The sequence below is a fragment of the Barbus barbus genome (assembly GCF_936440315.1).
Source record: "Barbus barbus genome assembly, chromosome: 6".
In the NCBI taxonomy this organism is placed as follows: Eukaryota; Metazoa; Chordata; class Actinopteri; order Cypriniformes; family Cyprinidae; genus Barbus; species Barbus barbus.
Window position 1 is genome coordinate 9871588 of NC_136734.1, and position 24935 is coordinate 9896522.

Here is a 24935-nt window from a genome sequence, read left to right on the forward strand (position 1 = left end):
ACCACTACTGCGGCTTCCGTAGCTGAAAAGATCCTTACTACACTTTCTTCCAGGCATTTATCGTTAAATTAATTTCCTTTCCAAAACAAACGCATATTTTAACGCGAGTCAGGCATAACTACACCCGGAAGGAAGGAGCAAAGGACTAAAATACACCCGTTCAGCTTTAGTGAATCAGCTGCTAGGGACATTTTTAACGTGATCTGTCATGGTTGATAGTTAGCACGTACGCTATCAGTGTATGGCTCGTTAGCAGAGCTAATATCGCTTTATTTGAAGTGTGTTTTTTGGCAATACAGCGGTAACGTTAACGAGATCAGCTCAAATGTGAACAGCCGCACTTGAGGGACTGCGATCTTCACTGCAGTTGCGGACGACCTCACCACAGTTGTGTCGAAGTTGGAAATACGGAAATAACAGCCATTTATGGCCCACATTATAATCAATTAGCTGTAGTTCAGGTGTTAAAATACCATATATCGTCGCCTTGTTTTGAACGGTATTAAAGTATATGGCTGTGCGCGCGCCTATCAAAAGTGGAGATTAATATTTAGGTCGTGCGCGAAGATTAGTGTTCACAGCAGGATGTCAAACGGATTTGTGAGCTGAGAGAATAACAAAAACATGTAATTCTCCCTGTCATAACGTGCAAAGTTTCGCTTTATAAAAGAAATCCGTGTGTCGACATTTGCCGTGCATAATATAGATGTTTGTGCATTGGAAAAGCAGGCTGTCAAAATCACTTTAAGTTACTGATCAAATAGTCTAGAAATCAGACATCATGTCAGGGGAAAGTAGTGGTAGTGGCGAGGACTCCGACCAAGAAACCCACCGTAAAGTTTGCACTGTTAAACACGAGATCACTAATGGTAGGTGACTGAAAGATTTCACCCGGTGTGTTTTGATTTCTTTACAAAAGTGGTTGTGCTGTATCTTGGTGATGCTCATACCAAGATATTTTGATGTGTATCATGGCATTTAATTCTGAATTTATTTACATTATTTTAATTATTTATTAGCTTACATTGGATCATATACCATGATATTTAAAGGTGCTTCAAATAATGCTAGCATTGTTTTATCATGGTGCTTATGTGCATATCCAAAGAATCATTGTACGGTCAAAATGATGTAATATTTAATGCTTAATATTTCTAAAATCTGGCTCTTTTTACCCTAAAGTACTGTGGTTATTTATCTTGGTATGGTATAATTACCATTTTCCTATTACTTGGTATTTCAAAGAAAACCCATAGAAATATTGCAATAATGTGGTGCTTTTTGTTACATTTTCTGTCTGTGTTTTCTTTTGAGAAACTTTACAACTTTATCAGATTGCGTAAATCAAAACTGGTTGTTTATTTAGCTGCGAGTGGCATCATATTTGTTTCAAGTTGGCATATATGTTTTTAATTATCAGTATCAGTCAGATTATTTTTCCAGTTTAAACCATTTTCTTTTTCTGTGCTAGGTTTTGGAAGAAAAAAAAAATGCACCGTTTCTTTTCTGATATCTCTAATGTTAGATGGAACTGGAAAATATATATTTGGCATTGCCCAAATTTCTCTGTCATTGCATCTGCATGCACTGTGTATTATATCAAATGTATTTGATGTTGTAGTGTACTAGTGTGCGTGTGTGGATTTAAATGGCTGATTTGTTGTGTACATTCACTGTTTGTCCCTTCTCAGCAAACCTCACAGGATACACTGAGAAAGTTGGCATGGAGAACTTTGAACTTCTCAAAGTGCTTGGCACTGGAGGTGAGAACATTGCGCTGAACTTACAAAAGTATTTCTGTTGCATGCTACAGTTTGTCTTTACTTGTTTGTCCATCCCGTAAAGGTCATTGTCAATATTTATACTTTAATGATTATGAAAGCATGTAGTAGATCTAGCACATTTTTCCTGTTGTTTGACATTATTACTGATGTTTAGAGGTAAACAAGTACACCTTTATGAGATATTACAATCCACAAGCTCTCTGAAAAATGGGCTGTACACTTCTTTTCAGTCTTTCAGGGTAATAATCAGCTAGACCACTAGAGACACCAGACCCGTAATCAGACCTAGTGTACGCCCAAACAGCTTGTGCATGTTTAATGTTGGCTTATTAACAACGTATGAATCATTTAAGTAATAACTGTATACTTTTGTAGTTCATAATACATTTTCTTTTCCAGTGTAATAAGCAACTGCAATTAAGATTTTCATATGCTGATTTGCATAATGTGTGGCTCTTTTGTTTAATTGGTTTAAGCATTGAAATTACTCATGCTCCATGGTTGAGTTGTCTCTTTAAATAGCTACATCTCTGTTTTTCCCTCTCTTTGTCAGCTTACGGGAAAGTGTTCCTGGTCAGAAAAATTAGCGGCCACGATAAAGGCAAACTCTATGCCATGAAGGTTTGCACCGTCTGTTATCACACTTTAATTTTTGCTTGTCCTTCAGTTAGTAAAAACAAACAAAAATATGCACTTAAAGGTGTGTGCTTAATATGAAGAGCTGAGCATTTTTAAAACACAGTTTTGCCACTGTGCTTTGGTTCTTCGAATAGAAATCTACAATATCTACTATTGGGATGAAAAAATCAAAACAAATGACAAGTACAGTTCTTTGCCAATTCTTTCCCTGTAGGTTCTGAAGAAAGCTGCCATTGTTCAGAAGGCAAAGACTGCTGAGCACACTAGAACAGAGCGGCAGGTACTGGAACACATCCGCCAGTCACCCTTTCTGGTCACCCTCCATTACGCCTTTCAGACGCAAACCAAACTGCATCTCATACTAGGTAAGCAGCACAGGATACAGACTCCATCTTGATTCACTTGTGCTTGCTGTTTTATGGATGGTATCTGACTGTAGCAATTATATAGTAATGCCTATGGCATTACTATATAATTGGGTACAATATGTTTTTTTTGAATTCAGCAAAATGAACTATGTTGTGCCAATGTGCCATTACTGTGATGTAAACTGACTTATACACTATCATGTAAGACACTGGTCATGCCACCCACCTTATTTTGCTCTAGCTATTTGTCTTTTAGTAAATTGGTGTTTTTGGAAAATGTTGTGAGTGTGTTTTTGTTTCGGAAGACTATGTGAGTGGAGGAGAGATGTTTACTCACCTGTATCAGAGAGATCATTTCTCAGAGGATGAGGTGAGGATCTACGTTGGAGAAATTATCCTGGCCCTGGAGCATCTGCACAAGGTACTAACATCTACTGGAGTATCTGCTGCCCACGCTTTCATTGATAAGCACTTACACGCTTATGCATATGTAAGCTCGTGGAGTTCATTTCACTTATACAGTTAATTAAATATGCTGAAAACCATACAATTTAAAATGATTTAATTAAATATTTTTATGCCTAAATTATTTGTAAATTAAATGCAGGGAGGAAAAGAAGTCATTTATAAATACTGTTTGGGAGAAATGTAAGGTAACACTTTATTACTTACTAGTTGCTTATTAGCATGCATATTACTAGAATATTATCCTTTTTTAGTAGTAATCAAGCACATATTAATGCCTTATTCTACATCCCTAATCCTACCCAATACCTAATCTTAACAACTACCTTACTAACTATTAATAAGCAGCAAATTAGAAATTTATTGAGGGAAAAGTCGTAGTTAATAGTGAATAAGTGTTCCTTGTTCTAAAGTGTTACCAAATGTAATTATTTAGACTGATCAATAATATTTTATTATCCAACCTTTATAATATTTTTTTACTAAACTGAGTTTAACGGTTAAGATCAAACTGTTGAATCTATAAAAAGAGATTATGATAAGATTAGTTTAAATTAGGATATAAATATTATCAGTTTTACTGTACTTTATTTGATCTTGTGTTTTCAGCTTGGCATTGTGTACCGGGACATTAAGCTGGAGAACATCTTATTAGACAGCGATGGTCATTTGGTTCTGACAGACTTTGGGCTGAGTAAGGAGTTTCTAGAAGAGGAGGTGAGAAAATAAAAACTAACAAATAATATCTGTAGTTTGGATTTATATAGTCATGGCCAAAAATATCAGCACCCTTGGTAAATATGATCAAAGAATGCTGTGAAAATTAATCTGCATTTTTAATCCTTTTGATATTTTATTTAAAAATTCACAAAAATCTAACCTTCCATTGGCTAATAAGAATTTAAAATGGGGGGAAATATCATTATGAAATAAATGCTTTTCTCAAATACACGTTGGACACAATTATTTTGCTCCCCTAGAAATTCTTATGAGTAATATATCTCTGAAGTATATTCCCATTCATATTCATGAAATGAAATTATCCAGCCATGTATCCAGTCCAAATTCCCTTAATCATCCATCACAATGAGAAAAACCAAAGAAGATATTTCTGATGTGCAGCAAAAGATAATTGAGCTTCACAAATTAGTGAAGTGGCTTTAAGAAAAGAACTAGAGCAGTGAAAATTCCCATTTCCACCATCAGGGCAATAATTAAGAATTTCCAATCAACATAAAATGTTACAAAACTGCCTGGAAGAAGACGTGTGTCTATATTGTCCTAATGCACAGTGAGAAGGAGAGTTTGAGTGGCTAAAGACTCTCCAAGGACCACAGCTGGAGAATTGCAGAAAATAGTTGAGTCTCGGGGTCAGAAAACTTAAAAAAAATAAATAAATTGTCAAACAGCACCTACATCACCACGTTCTTTGGGAGGGTTTCAAGAAAAATTCTCCTAGCTCATCTAAAAACAAACTCCAGCATATTCAGTTATCAGACACGACTGGAACTTCAAATGGGACTGGCTTCTATGGTCAGATGAAACTAAAAAATGATCTTTTTAGCAGCACTGGGTTTGGTGAACACAGGGATAAAAAGTACCCCATGTGTACAATGAAATGTACTGCTGTATTATTGATGTTGTGGGCCTATATTTCTGCTGGAGGTCCTGGACATCTTGTTTAGACACATGGCATCATGGATTCTTATCAAATACCAACAGATAAAAAATCAATTAGTGACTGACTCTGTTAGAAATTTTATAATGGGCCATGTTTGGATCTTCCAACCGTACAATAATCCAAACAAAAACCTCAAAAACAACATAAAAATGGCTCACTGAGCACAAAACCAAGATTCTGCAATGGCCATTCCAGTTCTCTGACCTGAAACCTATAGAAAACGAGTGAGGTGAACTGAAGAGAAAGAAGCACCAACATGGAGCTGGGAATCTGAAGGGTCTGGAGTGATTCTGGATGAAGGAATGGTCTCTGATCTCTTGTCAGGTGTTCTCTAACCTCATCAGGCATTATAGGAGAACATTTAGAGCTCTTAAACTGGCAAATGGAGGTTTCAAAAAGTATTGAATAAAAGGGTGCTGTTAATTGTGGCCAGTGTGCATTATTTTCACAGCCTTCTTTGATCATATTTAGCAAGGGTGCCGATATTTTTGGCCATGACTGTATATATTTTTCCATTGTATCCATGTTGTAATCCAGTGTGCAGTTCTCATGCTGCTATGTTTTGTTCATGCGTAGAAAGAGAGGACTTACTCATTCTGTGGCACTATAGAGTACATGGCACCGGAGATTATCAGAGGGAAAGCTGGCCATGGCAAGGTGAGAGGAGAGAATTAGTTGACAAATCTCACAAAATAATTTTATATGTCATATTAAAACATTTCATTTCACATAATCAAAAGAAAAGTGAGCTATAGTTGCAAAAAGGAATCAAAAAAATTAGCATTGTGAAATTCATTTTCTTGATAATTCTTGATTCATTATTTACATACACGATTCTCATTATTGTAATTACCTACAAAGTATATGAAAGTATGTATGAAAGTATATTTTACTTTCATACATGTGAAGCTGTAATAGTTCGCATCTTTTTTTTTCACAGTAATGAGAATTTTATTTTACATTAGAGTGATGACTTTTTATTGCATTACAGTAATGAATTTTGTTTTGTCAAATTTGCATTTTAATTTTAATTTTTTTTTATTTAGCAAAAAGCAAAATATACATTTATATACAATACATTATGATTTTCATCAAAAAATGATCTAGGCATGTTTGAACCCTATTTGGATGGTAATCGTTTCCCATTAGAACGTCTGTAGAAATAAATTTGCATGGCACCTGTAACCTTTAATCAATAAATGTTATGCCGTGAAACACCTCAGTGATAAAACATTCAGATGGCATGTTATTCATTGTGGAAAAGGAAATTGATTTAAGTTTATAATAGAAAATAATATCCTGTTTATGATTTGATTATTTAAATATAAAGTGGAAATTAGCAGAAATGATTTAATTCAAACGCTTATAAGGTACACGTTGGACATGGCTATCTGTTTGACTAGTAAAATTATTTGTTGTCCAAGCTCTACATTATATAAAATGTATAATGAATATTTAAAAAATATAATGCACACTATAATGATGCCCCATTTCAAAAGTTTGTTATTCTCATTAAGTTTTCAGCCTTTTAGTAATAAAATAATCTATATTTAAATCGCATGCATATTATCACAAAGCACAGTTTACCATACAGGTCTTGGTAGTGGCAAAAAAGGTCTATAAAACAGATTTTGTGTCAAAACCAGCAGGTAATTTGGCTGGGAATTTTTATGCTGGTTGTGGAAGACAAACACCAAAATTTTGGATTCGAATGGCAATAAAAACACCGTCTGGCCCTTGTAAAGGTTGAAATTACCATACGCCCCATGAGAAACAATTACTGTCTGACTAGGTCTTTTGACAGGGTTTTGTGAGATTGACCAAATTCTGATTAATGAGCAGTGTTGGGCAAGTTACTCTGAAAATGTTATTAAATTACTGATTACTCCTTTTAAAAGTAATCATGTTACTGTTCTGATTACTTTATTTCAAAGTAATTAGTTACTTTATTAGTTATCTTACTTTTTTCTATGATGTTAATGAAGTTGACATGAATCCCAGTATAAACGCTCCTGATAAATATTTGTTATTAAAGCATCAACATTCACAGAACACAGTTATTTTTAACTAAAGCAAGCATAGGCTGCTGTACACATGGATTTGCATGGCAGAATGCCAGCAAAGAGTGCTGCTTTAATAATCTCTAAAAAGATAACATCTCAGTTCATCTCAATCTCACAAAGCTCTGTTATAACACAATGAATATATGCATAATGAATCTTTCATAATGTCTACAATTTGTGTGTTATAATGAGAGGATTCGTGAGCATGCACATTTCAGCACTGCACTCCTGACTGGCCATTGCGTTCCAGAAATCAACATTGCTTAACGCTGCAAACACGTGTTGTGGCCTAAATAGAAACTCTGCCTCTGTGCCTGTTAAGCGTTTTTATTTTTATTTTATATTAGTTCTTGTTGCTTTTGTGCAATAGATGAATAATAATTTATTTGTTTTAGATATTTCATGTTTAGATATTTCTATTTCACGGGAGTCCTGTGAATCATTTTATCCTCCCGCATCCCACACACACACACACACACACACACACACACGAGTGTCTGCCCGCACCAGCACTTGCCCATCTTGTCCCGCACCACACTCTGTTGTGTCGTGTCTTGTGGGAGTGCAGGTCTCTAATCCACTGGCACTGGACTTGACAGTGCATGTGCTACATCCTTTTTACAATCTAGATTATAAAACACTGCATTCTGTCAGCAATGTAATGCAGCAGTAACGTATAGAGACCTCGGCTTGCAACTATACTGTAATTACTATTTTGAAAATTACTCCGTTACTAAAAAAGTATTCAAATAACAGTAATGCATTACTAAGTAATGTGTTACTGCTCAACACTGTTAATGAGTGATAAACCATGACATGTATGATAGTGGTAATAGTTCCTTCCTTCCCATCTGTAGGCAGTGGACTGGTGGAGTTTGGGGATACTTATGTTTGAGCTGTTGACGGGAGCGTCTCCGTTCACTCTGGAGGGAGAGAGAAATTCCCAGAGTGAGGTGTCCAAGTGAGTCTCGCATGGGCAGACCTCCATGACTCTAAAGATTTTCTCCATCCATCCTTATACACAGTCAACTCCCACAGTTCTTAAACTCCCAGTGATAACAACAGTTGTTATGACTGGATCAGATAAGTTATTTCCCTATTAAATGAACTTTCTGTCTCTGACAGGCGCATTCTGCGTTGTGAGCCTCCATTCCCCTCCATCATTGGCCCCTTGGCTCAGGATCTCCTGCGAAAGTTACTGGTGAAGGACCCTCATAAAAGACTGGGCTCTGGTCCCAGAGGAGCCGAGGAGATTAAGTCTCATCCTTTCTTTAAGGTTCTCTCTTCATTCCATCTTCTTTCTCTTTGCTTTTCAGCTGTTTTTTATTCCTCACACCTTAACTCTGTGTTTAATGTTGTTGTAATCATTGTAGTGATGTAGAAAATTTGGTGACTGAAAATGGATTTTTAGTTTCGATCAGAACAGTTTTGGAAGGGCCCAAATCATTGATCAAAATGGTGACATTTAATTAGCGCTTCTCCAGTGGCTCAGATTGACGATGTGTCTGTTTCGTGCACACAACGTGGATAAGCTATAACAGGTTGTAAAATTGTATCGATTGTATTTACCTCAGGAAAGCCATTCTACGGTGACCGGGAGGGGACATGTTCGGTTCATTTAGTTTTGTCGTAGCCACGGCATATTAAATTGTGGGAACGTGATAATATGTCATGGCCACAAGATAATTTTGTCGAGGTAACAAAATTCTTATGTCGTAGCCACGCAATGTGAAGTCCACGACTTGTGAAGGCCACGACTTCTTAACTGTAATATAATAAAATTATAATATTCTTATAATTATTATGATAATATAATGTTAATAATATTATATAATAATATTAATTGGTTAGGGCTATATTTTTATATTTATTGTTGTATATGCTTATTTCTAGGGCTGCCCCCTAATAGTCAACTAACTGTTAGTCGTTGAGAAGAGGCTTGGTTGACCAACATTTTGTTAGTCGCAGAAAATTAAAAAATTGACAGACGAAGTCATGCAGTCCGTGATAGACAGATCATTAATGGCTGGTCTTTGTGTTAATAACAGTACATCGGGCAGGACATCCCAATGCTCACCTATTATTCATCAACCTCAAATATGGCTTATCATCTGAAATATCTTAGTAGCAGGACCTTTACATGGCCGCTTAACCCAGAAAAATGTTCGCTATTCAAGTGTCTGTGCAGAGTGTTGAAGCTGAATAAGCGCGCTCGCTGCATGACAGTTGGCGGTGCCGGTGCGGTCACCTGCTCTTAAAATACTCTGTCATTTTTGCTCATACAGATAAGAGAATCCTAATACATCTTTCGAATCTGTAAAGACTGTTTATTTGTGTGCGCTCACAGTAACAACAAAACATTGCATTTTTGTAAAATAATGAAAGCAAACAGGATGCGCTTTCTGCCGTCTCTGTCTCTGTGAACTTGAGCACGAAACTCAGTATATACTTGCCTTACAGACATGAAAAATATATCTATAGAGGGTGAAATGTCTACGTTCAAAGTTCTGGGGCACTATTGACTTCCATAGTATTTTTTTTTCCTACTATGGAAGTCAATGGTGCCCCAAAACATCCTGGTTACAGACTTTCTTCAAAATATCTTCCTTTGTGTTCGGCAGAACAAAGAAATGCATACAGGTTTGGAACTACTTGAGGGTCAGTAAATGATGACAGAATTTTCATTTTTGGGTTAACTATCCCTTTAAGTCCCGTCCATTTTTTCCCTCATTAAGTAATCTGTTTCTCTTGGAAATGTGTCACAATACATTAGTAAAGTAGGTTGCATCACCCACTTCTTAAAGACTGAAGGAACCTAGACCTTGGTTAATGCCATATGTGTTAATTAATTTAATTAACAGATCTTCATAACAATTTTTGAAGCTTAGCTTCAGTAAATGCCTTTAGAGTGTGTTCTCAATGTGCATACAACTTTTTTATTTTCAGGTGTAGTAAAGTGTATGTTTCTCTTATGTGAGAAATTTAATCCCAAAGTGATTTTTAGTTTCACAAACAAAAGTGTCTGAATATTTAGTATTCAATCTGAACTGCATGTCTGTTGTTTCATCATTTAAAAGCCTAACAATCTTCTTTATTTTATTTTCTTTCCAATTTTCTTTTTTAAAATGTCTAATCTGAAAAATTTTAAATCTTTAAAGCAAACAAACAAATCAAATCAAATGACACTTGATACTTGATCTAATACAATGACAAGTGTTTTAAGTGTACACATACATTTTGAGATTGTCACACATCTAATCTGATTGATCTCTTCAGGGTTTAAACTGGTCTGACTTGGCTGAGAAAAAGGTTCAGAGTCCATTCCGACCAGAACTACGTAATGAGTTGGATGTGGGTAACTTTGCAGAGGAGTTTACAGGAATGGAGCCGGTCTATTCTCCTGCCAGCACACCACCTAGTACAGACCGTCTGTTTCAGGTACTCGCACATGCAAACACACCTGTCCCTGTGCCCCTTTCATGGAGACAAACACATGCATAGAGTACATGACATCCCATTTCCTGCCACAGCCCTCCATTATTAATAACAACCGATAGTGTCACTTCACACATACATACACAGATGCAGTACAGCTTTGTAACATACTACCCAAACACCCCTATCATGTCACACACACACCCATGTTGGTTTTTGTGGTTTATGGGGACTCTCCATAGGCGTAATTGTTTTTATACTGAACAAACTGTGTGTGCTATTGCCCTACACCAACCCTACACCTAAACTTAGCCCTCACAGGAGACTTTGTGCATTTTTAGATTTTCAAAAAAACACCATTTAGTATGTTTTTTAAGCCTTTTGAATTACGGGGACATAGGCAGTGTCCTCATAAATCACCTTCATATTGTAATACCTCTGTCATACCCATGTCATTATACAAATTTGTGTCCTCATAAACCACATAAACATGCACACACACACACACACACACACGCAACACCTTCTTTGTTATGTATACCCTGTTCCATGATGTTTTATACAGTTTTTACACATTCCTGCTGGAAAATAGAGCTTAAACAACCAAAACAGACCAGTCTAACCAGCTATACACCAGCCTAACCAGTCTGGAAGACCAGCTAGACCAGCTTAAATAAATAATTGACTTGTATTCATTTAATTTCAAATTTCCATGGAGCATTTTTTTTTTGAGAATAGAATATTCTTTCAGACTAGCTAAGACCAGTCACCAGACCAGTTTTTTTCAGAAGGGATTTTAGATTTTACTCTGTATCTCTGTAGTGATTCTGTCTTCTCTTGCTCTCAGGGCTACTCTTTTGTGGCTCCTTCTATCTTGTTCAATAAGAATGTGGTGATGGCGGATGCTCTGGATGCTCATGTGAATGTTGACAGGCCTGGTTCTGCTACAGTTCAGCGCAGTGCTATGTTAAAGGTACACAGCACCTGGAAAAAAAAATCTTTTAAAGACAATTTTGAAATTCATTGTTTAGGTTGTGAAAAATGTTAAACAGCATTGTTTCTTCTGTTTTTTTTTTCAGGACTCCCAGTTCTTTCACCACTATGAGCTGTGCCTGCAGGGGGCTCCACTGGGCGAGGGTAGTTTTTCTGTCTGCAGGAAGTGCAAACACAGGCAGAGTGGCCAGGAGTATGCTGTAAAAATCATCAGCAGAAGGTAGAGACGTTAAACCAGATTTGTTCATTGCCAAACCACATTTATGTCATTGCTTGAGTCACTATTTGTGGTTTCCACAAATGAATTAAAGAATATGGGTTGAGCACTGAGCACTGAGTCTTAAGTCACTGGGGTATATTTTTAGCAATAGACAAAAATACATTGTATGGGTCAAAATGATCCATTTTTCTTTTATGCCAAAAATCATTAGGATATTAAGTAAAGATCATGTTCTATGAAGATATTTCATTTTCTCAGCCTGGTTTAAAAAAACCTCAGTTTGCTCTAAATTCTGAATTATTTTGTTGTTTTTGGAGAATTACAGTGTTTGCTTGACTATTATTCAGCCGCAGCACAAGAGAGAAAAAAGTTTAGAAGTTTGAGTTATGAGATTGCATTCCAGTTTTAATATAATGAGAGACTGGGATGTTATGTTATTGTCCTAAGTGACTACTAACATATTTGCCAAGTCAAAGAATGTGTTTAATTCACTAATAATTGCGTGAGATTATTCATATTTATTTGTACAGGAGAACGTCTCACTAAACATTTCAGCCTAATTCATAACACAATAACTCCCCATAGCATAGTAGAGTGGGCCTATACAGTGTGTTCCCAAACACCAGCCTTAAGACATTTTATTTCCAACATTGCTTTAGTCTTAGCACTAGAAGTGTTTGATATTGACAAAAAGAAAATTATATCTTGATATTTTCTGGGGTTTTGTCAATAGATTGTGTTTTTGTGCAAGTGCTTGGATTAATTTGGCCTGTCGTGGATCACTGACTTCCAATGCTTTTCATATTCTTCATATTTTGTGTGTTGGTTAGTTCACAGCAGTGACAGAAATGAACTTTTCCATTAAGGAGTGATATACTATATGCTTCCCAAAACTGTTTTTCGAAAGGACATTTTTTACCTCTATAAGGGCAATTTTTCCTAACCTTATTAGATGTATACATCTCCTTTGTTAAATTCTTACATTTAATCAAATAAATTCAAGTAGAATAATAAGACAACATTAAGAATCAGGTCAGTATGCAGCGAGTATGCAGTCTTTTGTGGCTGTTTGAATGCATTTAACCACAAGCATCTGCACTATACTGTATTAGACGGGGAAAGCGTGGAGGGCTGCGTGCTAAGCTAAGGCTAAACCCACATCGACCAGCTCTGCCCAGCATCTTCCTTGCCAATGTACGGTCTCTGATGAACAAGATGGACGAACTAAAGATCTGGACCCTCACACAGAAATGGCTTATGGACTGTAATGTTATGTTCTTCACTGAAACATGGCTCTGCAACGATGTCCCAAACAGCGTGGTGCATATGGATGGACGTGCTCTCTTCAGGGCTGACAGAGTAGCAGCAACCTCTGGTAAAAACAAGGGTGGTGGAGTATGCATTTATGTAAATAAATCATGGTGCAAAGACTCTGTCATTGTTGATACCTACTGCTCTGCTGAGCTGGAGTTCCTGATTATCAAGTGCAGGCCATTCTATCTACCACGTGAGTTTACTTGCATTGTTGCTGCTGCAGTTTATGTACCTCCGGACGCTAATGCTAACGTGGCTATGAAAGAACTCTGTGCTGCTATTAGCAAACTACAAACCCTGCACCCGGATGGAGCCTTTATTGTTGCTGGGGACTTCAATCACTGCACTCTTAGATCTGTTCTCCCTAAATTTAATCAAAATGTCTCCTGCACTACAAGAGGACATAAAACATTGGACCACGTTTATACTAATGTGAGTGATGCCTACAAAGTCACACCCCTCCCCCACCTGGGTCAGTCTGATCACCTCTCTTTGTTCCTGCTCCCCAAGTATACCCCGGTCATCAAACGTGTGAAACCTACAACAAGGACTGTTAAAATCTGGCTGGAAGGTGCTGACTCCACTCTTCAACATCAATTCCAGCTCACAGAATGGAGTGAGTTTGCTGCCCAGGCCACCACAAACTCTCAGATTAACATTGACACTTACACCAACTCTGTCATGGAGCACATCAACAGCTGTGTGAGCAGAGTGACTACACACAAAAAAATAAAAATCTTCCCCAATCAGAAGCCCTGGATGAACAGAGAGGTTCGCCTCCTGCTCAAAGCAAGAGATGCAGCCTTCAGGTCTGGAGACCAGGAGGCTTACAGCTCAGCCAGAGCCAACCTGAGGAAGGGTATCTGCCAGGCCAAACTCACACACAAACAGAAGATTGAAGAACACTTCAATTCTTCAGACCCCCGGCGTATGTGGCAAGGCATACAATCTATCACGGATTACAAACCACCTAACTCTGTGCCCCCCTCCAGCTCTGCCTCCCTCCCAAACGAGCTCAACCACTTTTATGCTCGTTTTGATCAAAATAATAAGGAGATCTCACTCAAAGCTGAGCATCAACCCAGTGAACTGCCTCTCACTCTCTCCACATCAGACGTTTACTCCACTTTGCGTAAGGTGAATGCACGGAAGGCAGCTGGCCCTGACGGAATACCTGGTCGTGTGCTCAAAGCCTGTGCGGAGCAGCTAGCTGAGGTCTTCACGGACATTTTCAATCTGTCCCTGGCCCAAACAACTGTCCCCACTATCTTCAAAACCTCCACCATCGTACCAGTACCGAAACATTCCACTGCCTCGGTCCCTAACGACTTCCGTCCTGTTGCACTCACCCCCATCATTGCCAAGTGTTTTGAGAAACTGGTTGCATCCCACCTAAAATCCTGTCTCCCTGCTACACTGGACCCATTCCAATTTGCCTATCGCCACAATAGGTCAACAGAGGACGCCATCTCAACAGCGCTTCACTCTGCCCTCACCCACCTGGACAGTCAAAACACACACGTGAGAATGCTGTTCATGGACTTCAGTTCTGCATTTAATACAGTAATCCCCTCCAAGCTGATCTCCAAGCTCAGCCAGCTTGGAATCAGCACACCCATCTGTAATTGGATTCTAGATTTTCTGACTAACAGACCTCAGTCCGTCAAGTTAGATAACCTCTCCTCCTCCATCATCACCCTGAACACCGGCGTGCCACAGGGCTGCGTACTGAGCCCTCTCCTGTACTCCCTCTTCACCCATGACTGTGTTCCTGTTTATGGCTCCAACACCATAATCAAATTTGCAGATGACACCACGGTGGTAGGTCTGATCAAGGATGACGATGAATCAGCCTACAGGGATGAGGTGCAGCACCTGGCTGTATGGTGTGCCACCAATAATCTACAGCTAAACACCCAGAAGACAAAGGAGATCATTGTGGACTTCAGGCGGACTAGGAGTCATGCACACACACCCATCTACATCAACGGAGCTGAAGTGGAGCGTGTGTCGAGTTTCAAGTTCCTTGGCATCCACATCTCTGATGACCTCACCTGGTCCCATAACACCTCTACTCTGGTCAAAAAGGCACAGCAGCGCCTTTACTTCTTAAGGAGCCTTAAGAAAGTTCACCTGAATCCCAGGATCCTTGTGGAATTCTACCGCTGTACCATTGAGAGCATACTCACGAACTGCATCTCAGTATGGTACAGCAATTGCTCCGCATCTGACCGCAAAGCACTCCAGCGGGTGGTGAAAACTGCTCAACGGATCACCGGCACCCAGTTAACTTCCATTGAGAACATTTATTATAAGCGCTGTCTGGGCAGGGCAAGAAACATCATCAAGGATGCCTCTCACCCTAACCATGGACTTTTCACCCTCCTTCCATCTGGCAGGCGTTACAGGTGCCTACGCTCTCGCACCAGTAGGCTCAGGAAGAGCTTCTTCCCCGAGGCTGTGACACTTCTGAACGCCACACCACCAATCTAACCTGCACCTGCTTATTACTGCACTGGTCACAGTACTTTAAACACATGCATTTGCACTACTCATATTTTGCACAGACTGCACATCGTTCAAGTCATTACACTATAAACTGTTTAAAGTTGTTACTGTACAAGCACAGTAAACTATTTCTATAAAATATTGCACTACTGCTATTTTGCATAGAATACATTGTTCTATCAATACTTTGCACACTCATCCAGCTGTATTTATTTATTACCACTGTTCTCACGTTCCTGCTGTTCATAATGTGTATATATAATCTGTAATCTATATAATCTACATTGCTCTGTTCATAATGTACATACAATCCCTACATTGCATTCCTATTTTATATTCTGTATATACTCTGCTCAATACTGTATATAGCAATTCCACTGTATATTCTGTAAATCATATCTTCACTTACTCTGCACTTATATGTATATAAAACACTATATTCTTGCACTTCTGGTTAGATGCTAACTGCATTTCATTAGCTCTGTACTTGTACTCTGCATAAATGACAATAAAGTTGAATCTAATCTAATCTAATCTAATTAGCAGTCTGATCAAATGAGTTTTTTCATCCCACGTTTACACCTGTGTGTAGCGTTGTTCACTTGTGATCGGACTGACAAAAATGCAACTTAATACCATGTGTAAACAAGCCCTAAAATGGCTGATTCATTTAGAAACTAAGCAAGTAACTGTCTTTATGGATGGGTTATTGAATATTCATTCAGTAATGAAACACCTCTGAGTGTTGCTCTGAGATGACTTTCTAACTTTGTTGTAATAGGCTACATCTTTCAGTGAATATGTGAACTCTTGGCATGTTTTTTTTTTTTGGTTGCAAAGCGAGTGACATACTCGCTAATGCATATCATTAAAACAACAATTACGACTTTATCATAGATGACATATATCGCACACGCATACTCATAGTTTTTCTGCCATTGTAGGATGGAGGCCATGACTCAGAAAGAGATAGCAGCACTACGCCAGTGTGAATCTCACCCCAACATCGTCACGCTCCATGAGGTCTATACCGATCAGGTATGCCACACATACGATACCTAGCTATCAAAATGAAGACATTTTTCTGTTTTTAAGCAAAAAAAGTAATATGTATACATACCTGGTCACATATGTTTTACTACCCCTGTATATCACCACTTTCTTTTTTTGTTCATATTTTCTCTTTTCCATCTCTCGCAGTATCACACGTATCTGGTTTTGGAGTTGCTGCGTGGTGGAGAGCTGTTGGAGCGAATAAGGAAAAAGAAGATGTTTGCAGAATGGGAGGCCAGTCAGCTGATGAAGAGTCTGGTGTCTGCGGTCAGCTACATGCATGAGGCGGGAGTCGTACACCGAGACCTCAAACCAGAGGTAGAGACAGGATACTGAGAATTACAGATATAATTTTTTTCTAGGGTTGCTAGCTACACCCTATTAGCCAATCAAAACACCACAACAGGGAGCTAAAAATAACTCTAAACACAGTGATGTTTGCACTGTAAATGTAAAGTCTGGTTTAGTCTCTTATGATGGATAGATGGAACAAATCAGCATAAAAGGACAGCATGTCTACTTGATGTATTGATATGTTGTCATGACATTTTAATATAAGACTTTTTTTATGTAGGGTATTCCAGTTCAACCTCAACTAAACTAATCATAGGCAATATTGTGGAGATTACACAAATGAAAATGATACCTAAATAATCAATAAAAATTTTTTTCACATAATTGTATTTTTTATAGGGCCAGCAGAGAAGGCCCTGCTTCCCCTATATATATATATATATATATATATATATATATATATTATACACACACACACACACACACACACACACACGCACTATATTGCCAAAAGTATTCGCTCACCTAATTGAATTCAGGTGTTCCAGTCACTTCCATGGCCACAGGTCCACAGCACCTAGGCATGCAGACTGCTTCTACAAACATTTGTGAAAGAATGGGCCGCTCTCAGGAGCTCAGTGAATTCCAACGTGGTACTGTGATAGGATGCCACCTGTGCAACAAGTCCAGTCGTGAAATTTCCTCGCTACTAAATATTCCACAGCTTGGCCCCTTAGTTCCAGTGAAAGGAACTCTGAATGCTTCAGCATACCAAGAGATTTTGGACAATTCGATGCTCCCAACTTTGTGGGAACAGTTTAGGGATGGCCCCTTCCTGCTACAACACGACTGCGCACCAGTGCACAAAGTAAGGTCCATAAAGACCTTGACCTTGTGGAAGAACCTGACTGGTCTGCACAGAGTTCTGACCTCAACCCGATAGAACACCTTTGGGATGAATTAGAGCGAAGACTGCGAGCCAGTCCTTCTTGTCAACATCAGTGTCTGACCTCACAAATGCGCTTCTGGAAGAATGGTAAAAAATTCCCATAAACACACTCCTAAACCCAGAAGCCCAGAAGAGTTGAAGCTGTTATAGCTGCAAAGGATGGGCCGACATCATATTAAACCCTATGGATTAAGAATGGGATGTCACTTAAGTTCATATGCGTCTAAAGGCAGATGAGCGAATACTTTTGTCAACATAGTGTGTGTGTATATATATATATATATATTTGACAACACTAATATGTAGATTTGTGGATGTTTGAACAGCAAACAAATAAATGAACACAAGGATGGACATCCTGATATCTGAATGCTTCAAAAGATCAACTAAAATGCAATTACAAAATGAACAGCCTTAATGCCTTTCTCTCTCCAAATGTATAAAAGGATGCTTTCATGCGTTGAGAAAAGCATTATGCTCACATCTGTTGCACCGCTAACTGGCCGTGCTCTATTCAGGATCTCATTCTCTCATTCAAATCTCCCGTCAGCTGTATGATCATCACTCATAGTTTGCTTGATTTCACTCTGTGATATTATACATTCAGCGCTCACTCTGTGCTCAGCTATCCATGTGCTGATTTGTCTCCGTGCAGTGGAATTTTAATGTGCCATCCACATGCAGGTAAAAGGACTGTAGACGAGAGACTGTCGACATTAATATTCATCAGTGGGATTTTTTCCTAAATGAGATCTTTCAGCCATCGCTTAGACCAACTGCCTCCAATACGATACGCACTGCACGTTTTAATACATCGCGATGCATCATAATTGGATCAGCAGTGCCAAAATGTCAAATCATGGTAACGCAGAACCTCTTGTGGTTTGTCAATGCATAGCCGTATGTCACGTATTGTCCCTCTTTTTTTCACCTCCTCTGGCAGAACGTGCTGTTTGCTGATGAGTCGGATGACTCTGTGTTGAAGGTGATTGATTTTGGATTTGCACGGCTGTTTCCAGCGGGGAGTGGCAGTGCGCCCCTGCAGACCCCTTGCTTCACCCTGCAGTATGCTGCACCGGAGCTCTTCCACAGCTCGGGATATGACCAGGCCTGTGACCTCTGGAGCCTCGGGGTGATCCTGGTAGGTTTGAGTGTATATAAGTGTGCTTGAGAATATTTATGTTTATGGATGAAGTACTGTTTTAGACTGGACTGCCACATGTATTGTTTTATTCAGGGGAGAGGTCAGTGTTTAAAAATCGATACCTTAACTTGAATAAATAGAAAAGTAACAAAAATCTATTAAATCTAGTAAATTCCAAAAGTAAATTTAAACTACTTAACTTGAATCATTGGGTTAGTGCTGGGGATATACTGTTGCATATACATATGTAGCATATACACTTTTATGTAGCATATGTAGCATATACACTTTTTTGTTTAAATTGATCTGGCTTTCTGTCTATCTATCCATCCATCCATCCATCATCTATCTATCTATCTATGACCTGCATGACCTCGAAATTACTTCAAACCGAAAACCTTCAAATATGCTCTTTTAATCTTTCAAAATGCCAGGCTTTCTCAAACCAACATCAAAGTTTGTCTGAACCATTTTTTTAAAAGTCTAGTTTCTTATATACTTTGACAGCTTGTTCAGAAATGTAAAACCAAAAATGTAATATAAAATGCTGATATTATTAGTGTTGTTCTCTTTCACCAGTACACCATGCTCTCTGGCCAAGTACCATTCCAGAGTGACAAGAAAGGAATGACATCATCGCACGCAGCTGACATCATGCACAAAATCAAGGAGGGAGATTTCTCATTGGATGGAGAAGCCTGGAGGGGTGTGTCTGAAGAGGCCAAAGATTTAGTGAGAGGTATTTTTACTGAAAGAATCAAAACTTGCTTGGGTGGTGAAAAATCTTACTCCAAGGTAGGGCAGGGTATGCCATCATCAGAAATAGCCTAGTTATTAGTTTTTCTATACTATATAAGTTAGAATAACCTCCAACGTATCTTACATCTCCACACGCAAGATGTTTAATTAATTTATTTGGTTGTTTCAAATCAGTTGTAGTAATTAAAGGGGTCCTATTTATGCCCTTTTACAAAATCTTGATTTGGTTTTTGAGGTGTAGAAAAGGTTTTCATTCTTGATCGTTCCAAAAATGCATTTTGTTTTTGTGCATTTTTTTACATTATTGCAGCACCTCTCTTCCCAGTGTGTCTCGAATGCACTGTTTAGTTCATGTTGTGTGCTCTGACTGGCTAGCTGGCCCAGTGCGTTGTGATTGGCCAACTGCTTAGAGCATGCTTAAAACCTGATTGAAAAAACATTCCTGCAGTCCTGAGCTCTACTTCGAAGTGTTTTGAATATAGCTGATCAGCAAGTCTGTGGCAAGAACCACCATACATTCAGATGACAACAAATCATTTTCTTGTTAAAATGATGATAATAATAATATGACTTCCAACAAAACATTTGAGAACTTTTTAAAAAAAAATTTAAGAATTGAACATCCTTCTTGCAACTTATATTAAAGCTCTTAACTTCTTAACTTTAACCCCCATCACTGGGGTTTAGACAAATTGTACAAGATCGTATGAGTGAGGTCGCACGAATTCGTACGAATGTGCCACCTCTTAAAATACGTACGAATTGGTCGTGAGATAGCGTTGCTTAAAACAGTGGTCTGGGGTATGGTTCATAGTGAAGTCCAAGCAATTGAACTCTGGTTTGGACTAAGCAATCAAACCAAGTGTGAAAGTGGCTTAAAATACAATGGTGAGAATGTGGACACTCTTCGCAACTCAGATCATTTTTTTTTATAGCACATTTGTATGTCAATCATGATGTCAACTTATCACACAAATTATACAGAACTTTTAGGTATTTCAATTCATTTAAGTACCATATTTTCTTGACAACAAGTCATCTGAATATAAGTCGCACTGGGTTAAAATGGCATTGTTGAGAGAGAAAAAACATTGCAAAAAAGGTGAGATGTGAGTGAGGATTTAAGAAAAATGGTTACACTTTATTTTGATAGTTCATTTTAGACATTCTACCAACTATAAGTAACTTTGCAACTACATGTCAACTAATTCCCATTCATTTGCAATGTCTACTAACTCTCAGAGTAGACTGTTAGATTAGGTTTAGGGTTAGTAGAATAAATTGATATACTTGCAAAGATTATCAATCGGTATGTTGTATGTTGTGGACCCATAAAAATAAAGTGTTAGAAGATATTAAGCAGACGGTTTACTAATACTCTAATGGCTGCTAGTTGACATGTGGTTGCAAAGTTACTTACTGTTAGTAGAATGTCTAAAGTGGACTATCGAAATAAAGCGTTAATAAATACTGGAAAATCAGGTGAGAAGATTACAGAACAGAATACAAAGTTCACATATGGCTTAATCCAAATTAATGTGCCTCTCATACAGCACAAATTCAAATGTCCGTATTCATAATGTAACATATGGTTGCTAAACTATTATTTCTTTTGTAAACATGAATTTGTACTTTACGTGTTCCAGTATCCAAATACAGCAGCAGCCTTCGTATGTGCTAACAACTTATGCAGCTTATTTTGGTTGACTGCATTTTAGTTTAATGATAAATAGGCTGCAATGTGAAGTTAGCAATGCTAGGACTGATATTTTGTATGTTTGTGTGCATATGTCTGTGCCTTTTATCTTGATGTTAATTTCACTTAAGAATACATAGAGTGCATAGCAACACCAGACATTCCTTGATTGATTTATTTTTTTTCCTCAGCTCTTTAGCCTGATTTGTCCCAGTACTCCAAAATCAGTAGGCAGTTTTCCTATGATTGGATATTATCCTTCTATATACAGAAAATCCATTTGGGTGACCTAAATGTGTGCCATTTAAATCAGATTTAAGGTTACAGTCCAAATTGAGGATTCAATCGGAAAAGCCCTTGTTACAGGATCTGCTAGTTCATGAAATCTTCTGTGAAATAGATGGTGATCATCCATAGTAACTGAATTGCAATCTTTATAGGTTTAGAGCTCGGAGACCTGTGAAATTTACTTGTGTTCACCCAATACTTGGAGTTTCTATTGATTACCACCTGAAATGGCAATGAAATACGTTGTAATAGTTTTATACCACTCCAAAGCTTTTGATGAGTGATTCCCAACCCAGGCGTCAGGGACCCACAGGCACTCAAGCGCGTTTCAGTCCAATTTCAGCACAAGTGCTTGTTATTATAGCTGTCATCTGATCATCTAGATTGAGATGGATGAGGTTCAGTGCCCTGGTGGAAGGAAAGTGTGTGATGGTGCCTGAGGATGCTGCTTTAGTGGGTGAAGGATGCTTATATTGGCAGCCCCCAAATTAGCTTCCATCTGAAGTTTTATCTCCCTCTTCATCTTCACAGGTTTGTTAACCGTAGATCCTGAGCGACGGCTGAAGCTCTCGGCTCTGAAAGAGAATGCCTGGCTTCAGGGAGGTGGCGTCATGTCCTCCACTCCTCTCTGCACCCCTGATGTTCTGGAGTCCACCGGCCCGACTGTCCGTACCTATGTCAATGCCACCTACAAGGTCAAGTATCTGCATTGTATACCTAAATTCAGTAGTGATGCATTCAAGTAAAATCCTTGCAAGTACATATGGAGTGAAAGTACAGAAATTATTTATTACACACTAGTAGTACCAGTTGGAATAACAAAAACAGTGATTGTTTTTATGATTGCTGATATTGGTAAATCCTTTCCTTCCCCAAAATATTAGTTAATCTGCATGTTATATGGGATAAAATAAAACATATTTGAATATATTAAAAAAACAAAAACCAGACTATATACTTAAAGCTGCAGTCCGTAACTTTTTTTTGGTTAAAAATTATCCAAAATATTTGAGCAAGTACATAACCAGCCAGTGTTCAAAACCACTTTAGCCCGATTCACAATGGTAAATTTATAATAACGTTTTCTAATCTGAGTGGCACGGTTAGATTTTCGTGGTAAATTCGAGCATGGCACTGCGTCATTACGTCACGTCTGTAAACATAAAGAAGTTGTTGCGGCTAGTAGGCTATCGCATGTGAGGATCCTGCAGGTGAGGATCGTGTATAGCCTTTTCTCACCTCGCTGCAGCTAGAATAATTAAATGTATCATTTTGATGGCGGATTGTAATCCAGAAAGGATAATGTGTTTATGAAACACATGTGAATGAAATGAAATTATATTCCAGTTTTAAATGTGCTTCTGATGAAAGATTTTGGGTTTACACAAGATTTATATTTTATAGAAAACCAGTACAAAGAGAGCACAGTTTGCTTTTTGGGTTAAAATAATTTCTTAATATGAAATTCGAATGGTATGACAATTAGATATTAGACTGTAGAGAAATTGAAATTTACATGCTAATACACATAGTCACACAATGCTGATGTTGTTAACATTAATAACTGGAGCCGTGCCAGAGTACAGACCACGCAAGCAAGATAATTCCACACAAAGCTGCAATTCCAGGTTTTCAAACAGAGATGGTGACAAAGATGCAAATCTTACGGACTGCAGCTTTAAATGGATAGTTCACCCACAAATTTTTCACTTACTCACCCTTATCAAACATGGTAAATGAAAGCTCATAGAGCCCCAAATAATGAGCGACTCACCTGGAATTTTTATAACACTCCTGATTGGCCTCTTATTAAAATACAGACAATTGCTGACAAAATGTGTGTTCTCTGTATTATGTTCAAAAACTCATATACTCGTATGCTTTTCATCATGATGTCTCTTTATTCCCACAGGCATTTAACCGGGGGAAACGTGAGGGCTTTTTCCTCAAAAGCGTTGATAATGCACCGCTAGCAAAACGTCGAAAGATGAAAATGACCAGTACTGGTGTGGAAACGAGACGCAGCTCATCCTCCTCCTCATCTTCCTCCTCTTCCTCATCCGCTTCCCATTCCAAGACGCAGAATAGCCAATCTTTGAATCCCCACGAGGACCCCAAACTGTGACAGCTCCCGTTTGACTGAAAAGCTGCTTTGATGTGGTGAGAGAATGTATTGCAAAAGCATTACAGGGTGAAAAACACCTATACAAAAAGACTACGCAAAATAATATAACTTTGATATGGCAACACATTCAACATTTATTGAAGGCTCTGCAGGCGTAAAGCCTTGTGCTGACAAGATCAGCAGATCAACTTGGATTTTCAAGTCATTTGGAGGAAAGAGGATTTTTTTTTTTTATCAAGGCGGCTCTCTGTAAACACAATGCCAAGGAAATTGATCTACATTATAAAATAGACTCCAGTGGTGTTTTCTTTGTAATTTCTTTTCATTGTTTGAGACTGTAGACATTTTAATGAATGTAAATATGTTATATCATGTGGTGGGTATCTACCTGCTTTTAGAGAGATCTTTTAACTGCAAGAGACGATTGAAACACGTGAAACTGAGATCAGGGAGAGCTGAAATATTAGGGAATAGTGGACAAGAAAGCCATACGTGAGAATTAGAGTGGACTTCTATTTTAATGTATTTTAATGATCCACTGAGCAAAGCTTTATGTGAATCATGTACAGTCTATTTACATATCACTACTTTCAGAAGTTTTCTCGATGTTTGCATGACTATAGTATTTTGAATGTTTTACATTTTTTAACAGTTAAAGTCAGACCACACAAAGTCACTGAATCACCAGTTAGAAATAGATCCTATCCACACTTTTGGGTGAATCTCACAAAGACATGTCAGTTGTATTTCTCCTCAAAATCAAAAAAAAAAAAAATTATATTTTGAGAACAATTAAATATTAAAAATGATTAAACCACAAGTCCTGCCTGCCATATTTGCCGTTACTGCAATGTGGGAAAAAAATAACCCTCGTTAATTCAGATTTCTTTATTTGTAATTCAAATCAGCACAAATGCAGCAATATATACTTACAATTGTACTTTAATAGTGTGGGGGGATAAAAATAAATATTTTTTAAATAGCCAGAAATTTCTTGACCGTTTCTGTGAGATTCACCTTTTTTTTTTGTCTCAATCTTTTTACCTTGTGTCTTATTGCTAGTTATCATGTGAAGTGTGTAGAGATCACTTTATATACCATCACTAACTTACATGATCGGTTTGGATATATGAACCGCTGGCTTTGAAAACCAGATG

General features: G+C 38.0%; 1 protein-coding gene across 1 annotated transcript; it reads left to right on the forward strand.

The window, feature by feature from the left end:
• Nucleotides 1-24533, forward strand: LOC306871705 (ribosomal protein S6 kinase alpha-4-like). The gene is made up of 18 exons (XM_079419813.1): nt 1-869; nt 1692-1763; nt 2338-2405; nt 2638-2788; nt 3097-3212; nt 3866-3973; nt 5514-5594; nt 7858-7961; nt 8126-8276; nt 10277-10438; nt 11283-11408; nt 11515-11648; nt 16415-16508; nt 16671-16841; nt 18710-18907; nt 19490-19649; nt 22185-22348; nt 23566-24533. The coding sequence occupies exons 1-18, from the start codon at nt 782-784 to the stop codon at nt 23776-23778; spliced, it is 2361 nt and encodes a 786-aa protein (XP_079275939.1). The 5' UTR covers nt 1-781; the 3' UTR covers nt 23779-24533.
• The last annotated feature ends 402 nt before the right edge of the window (nt 24534-24935 follow it).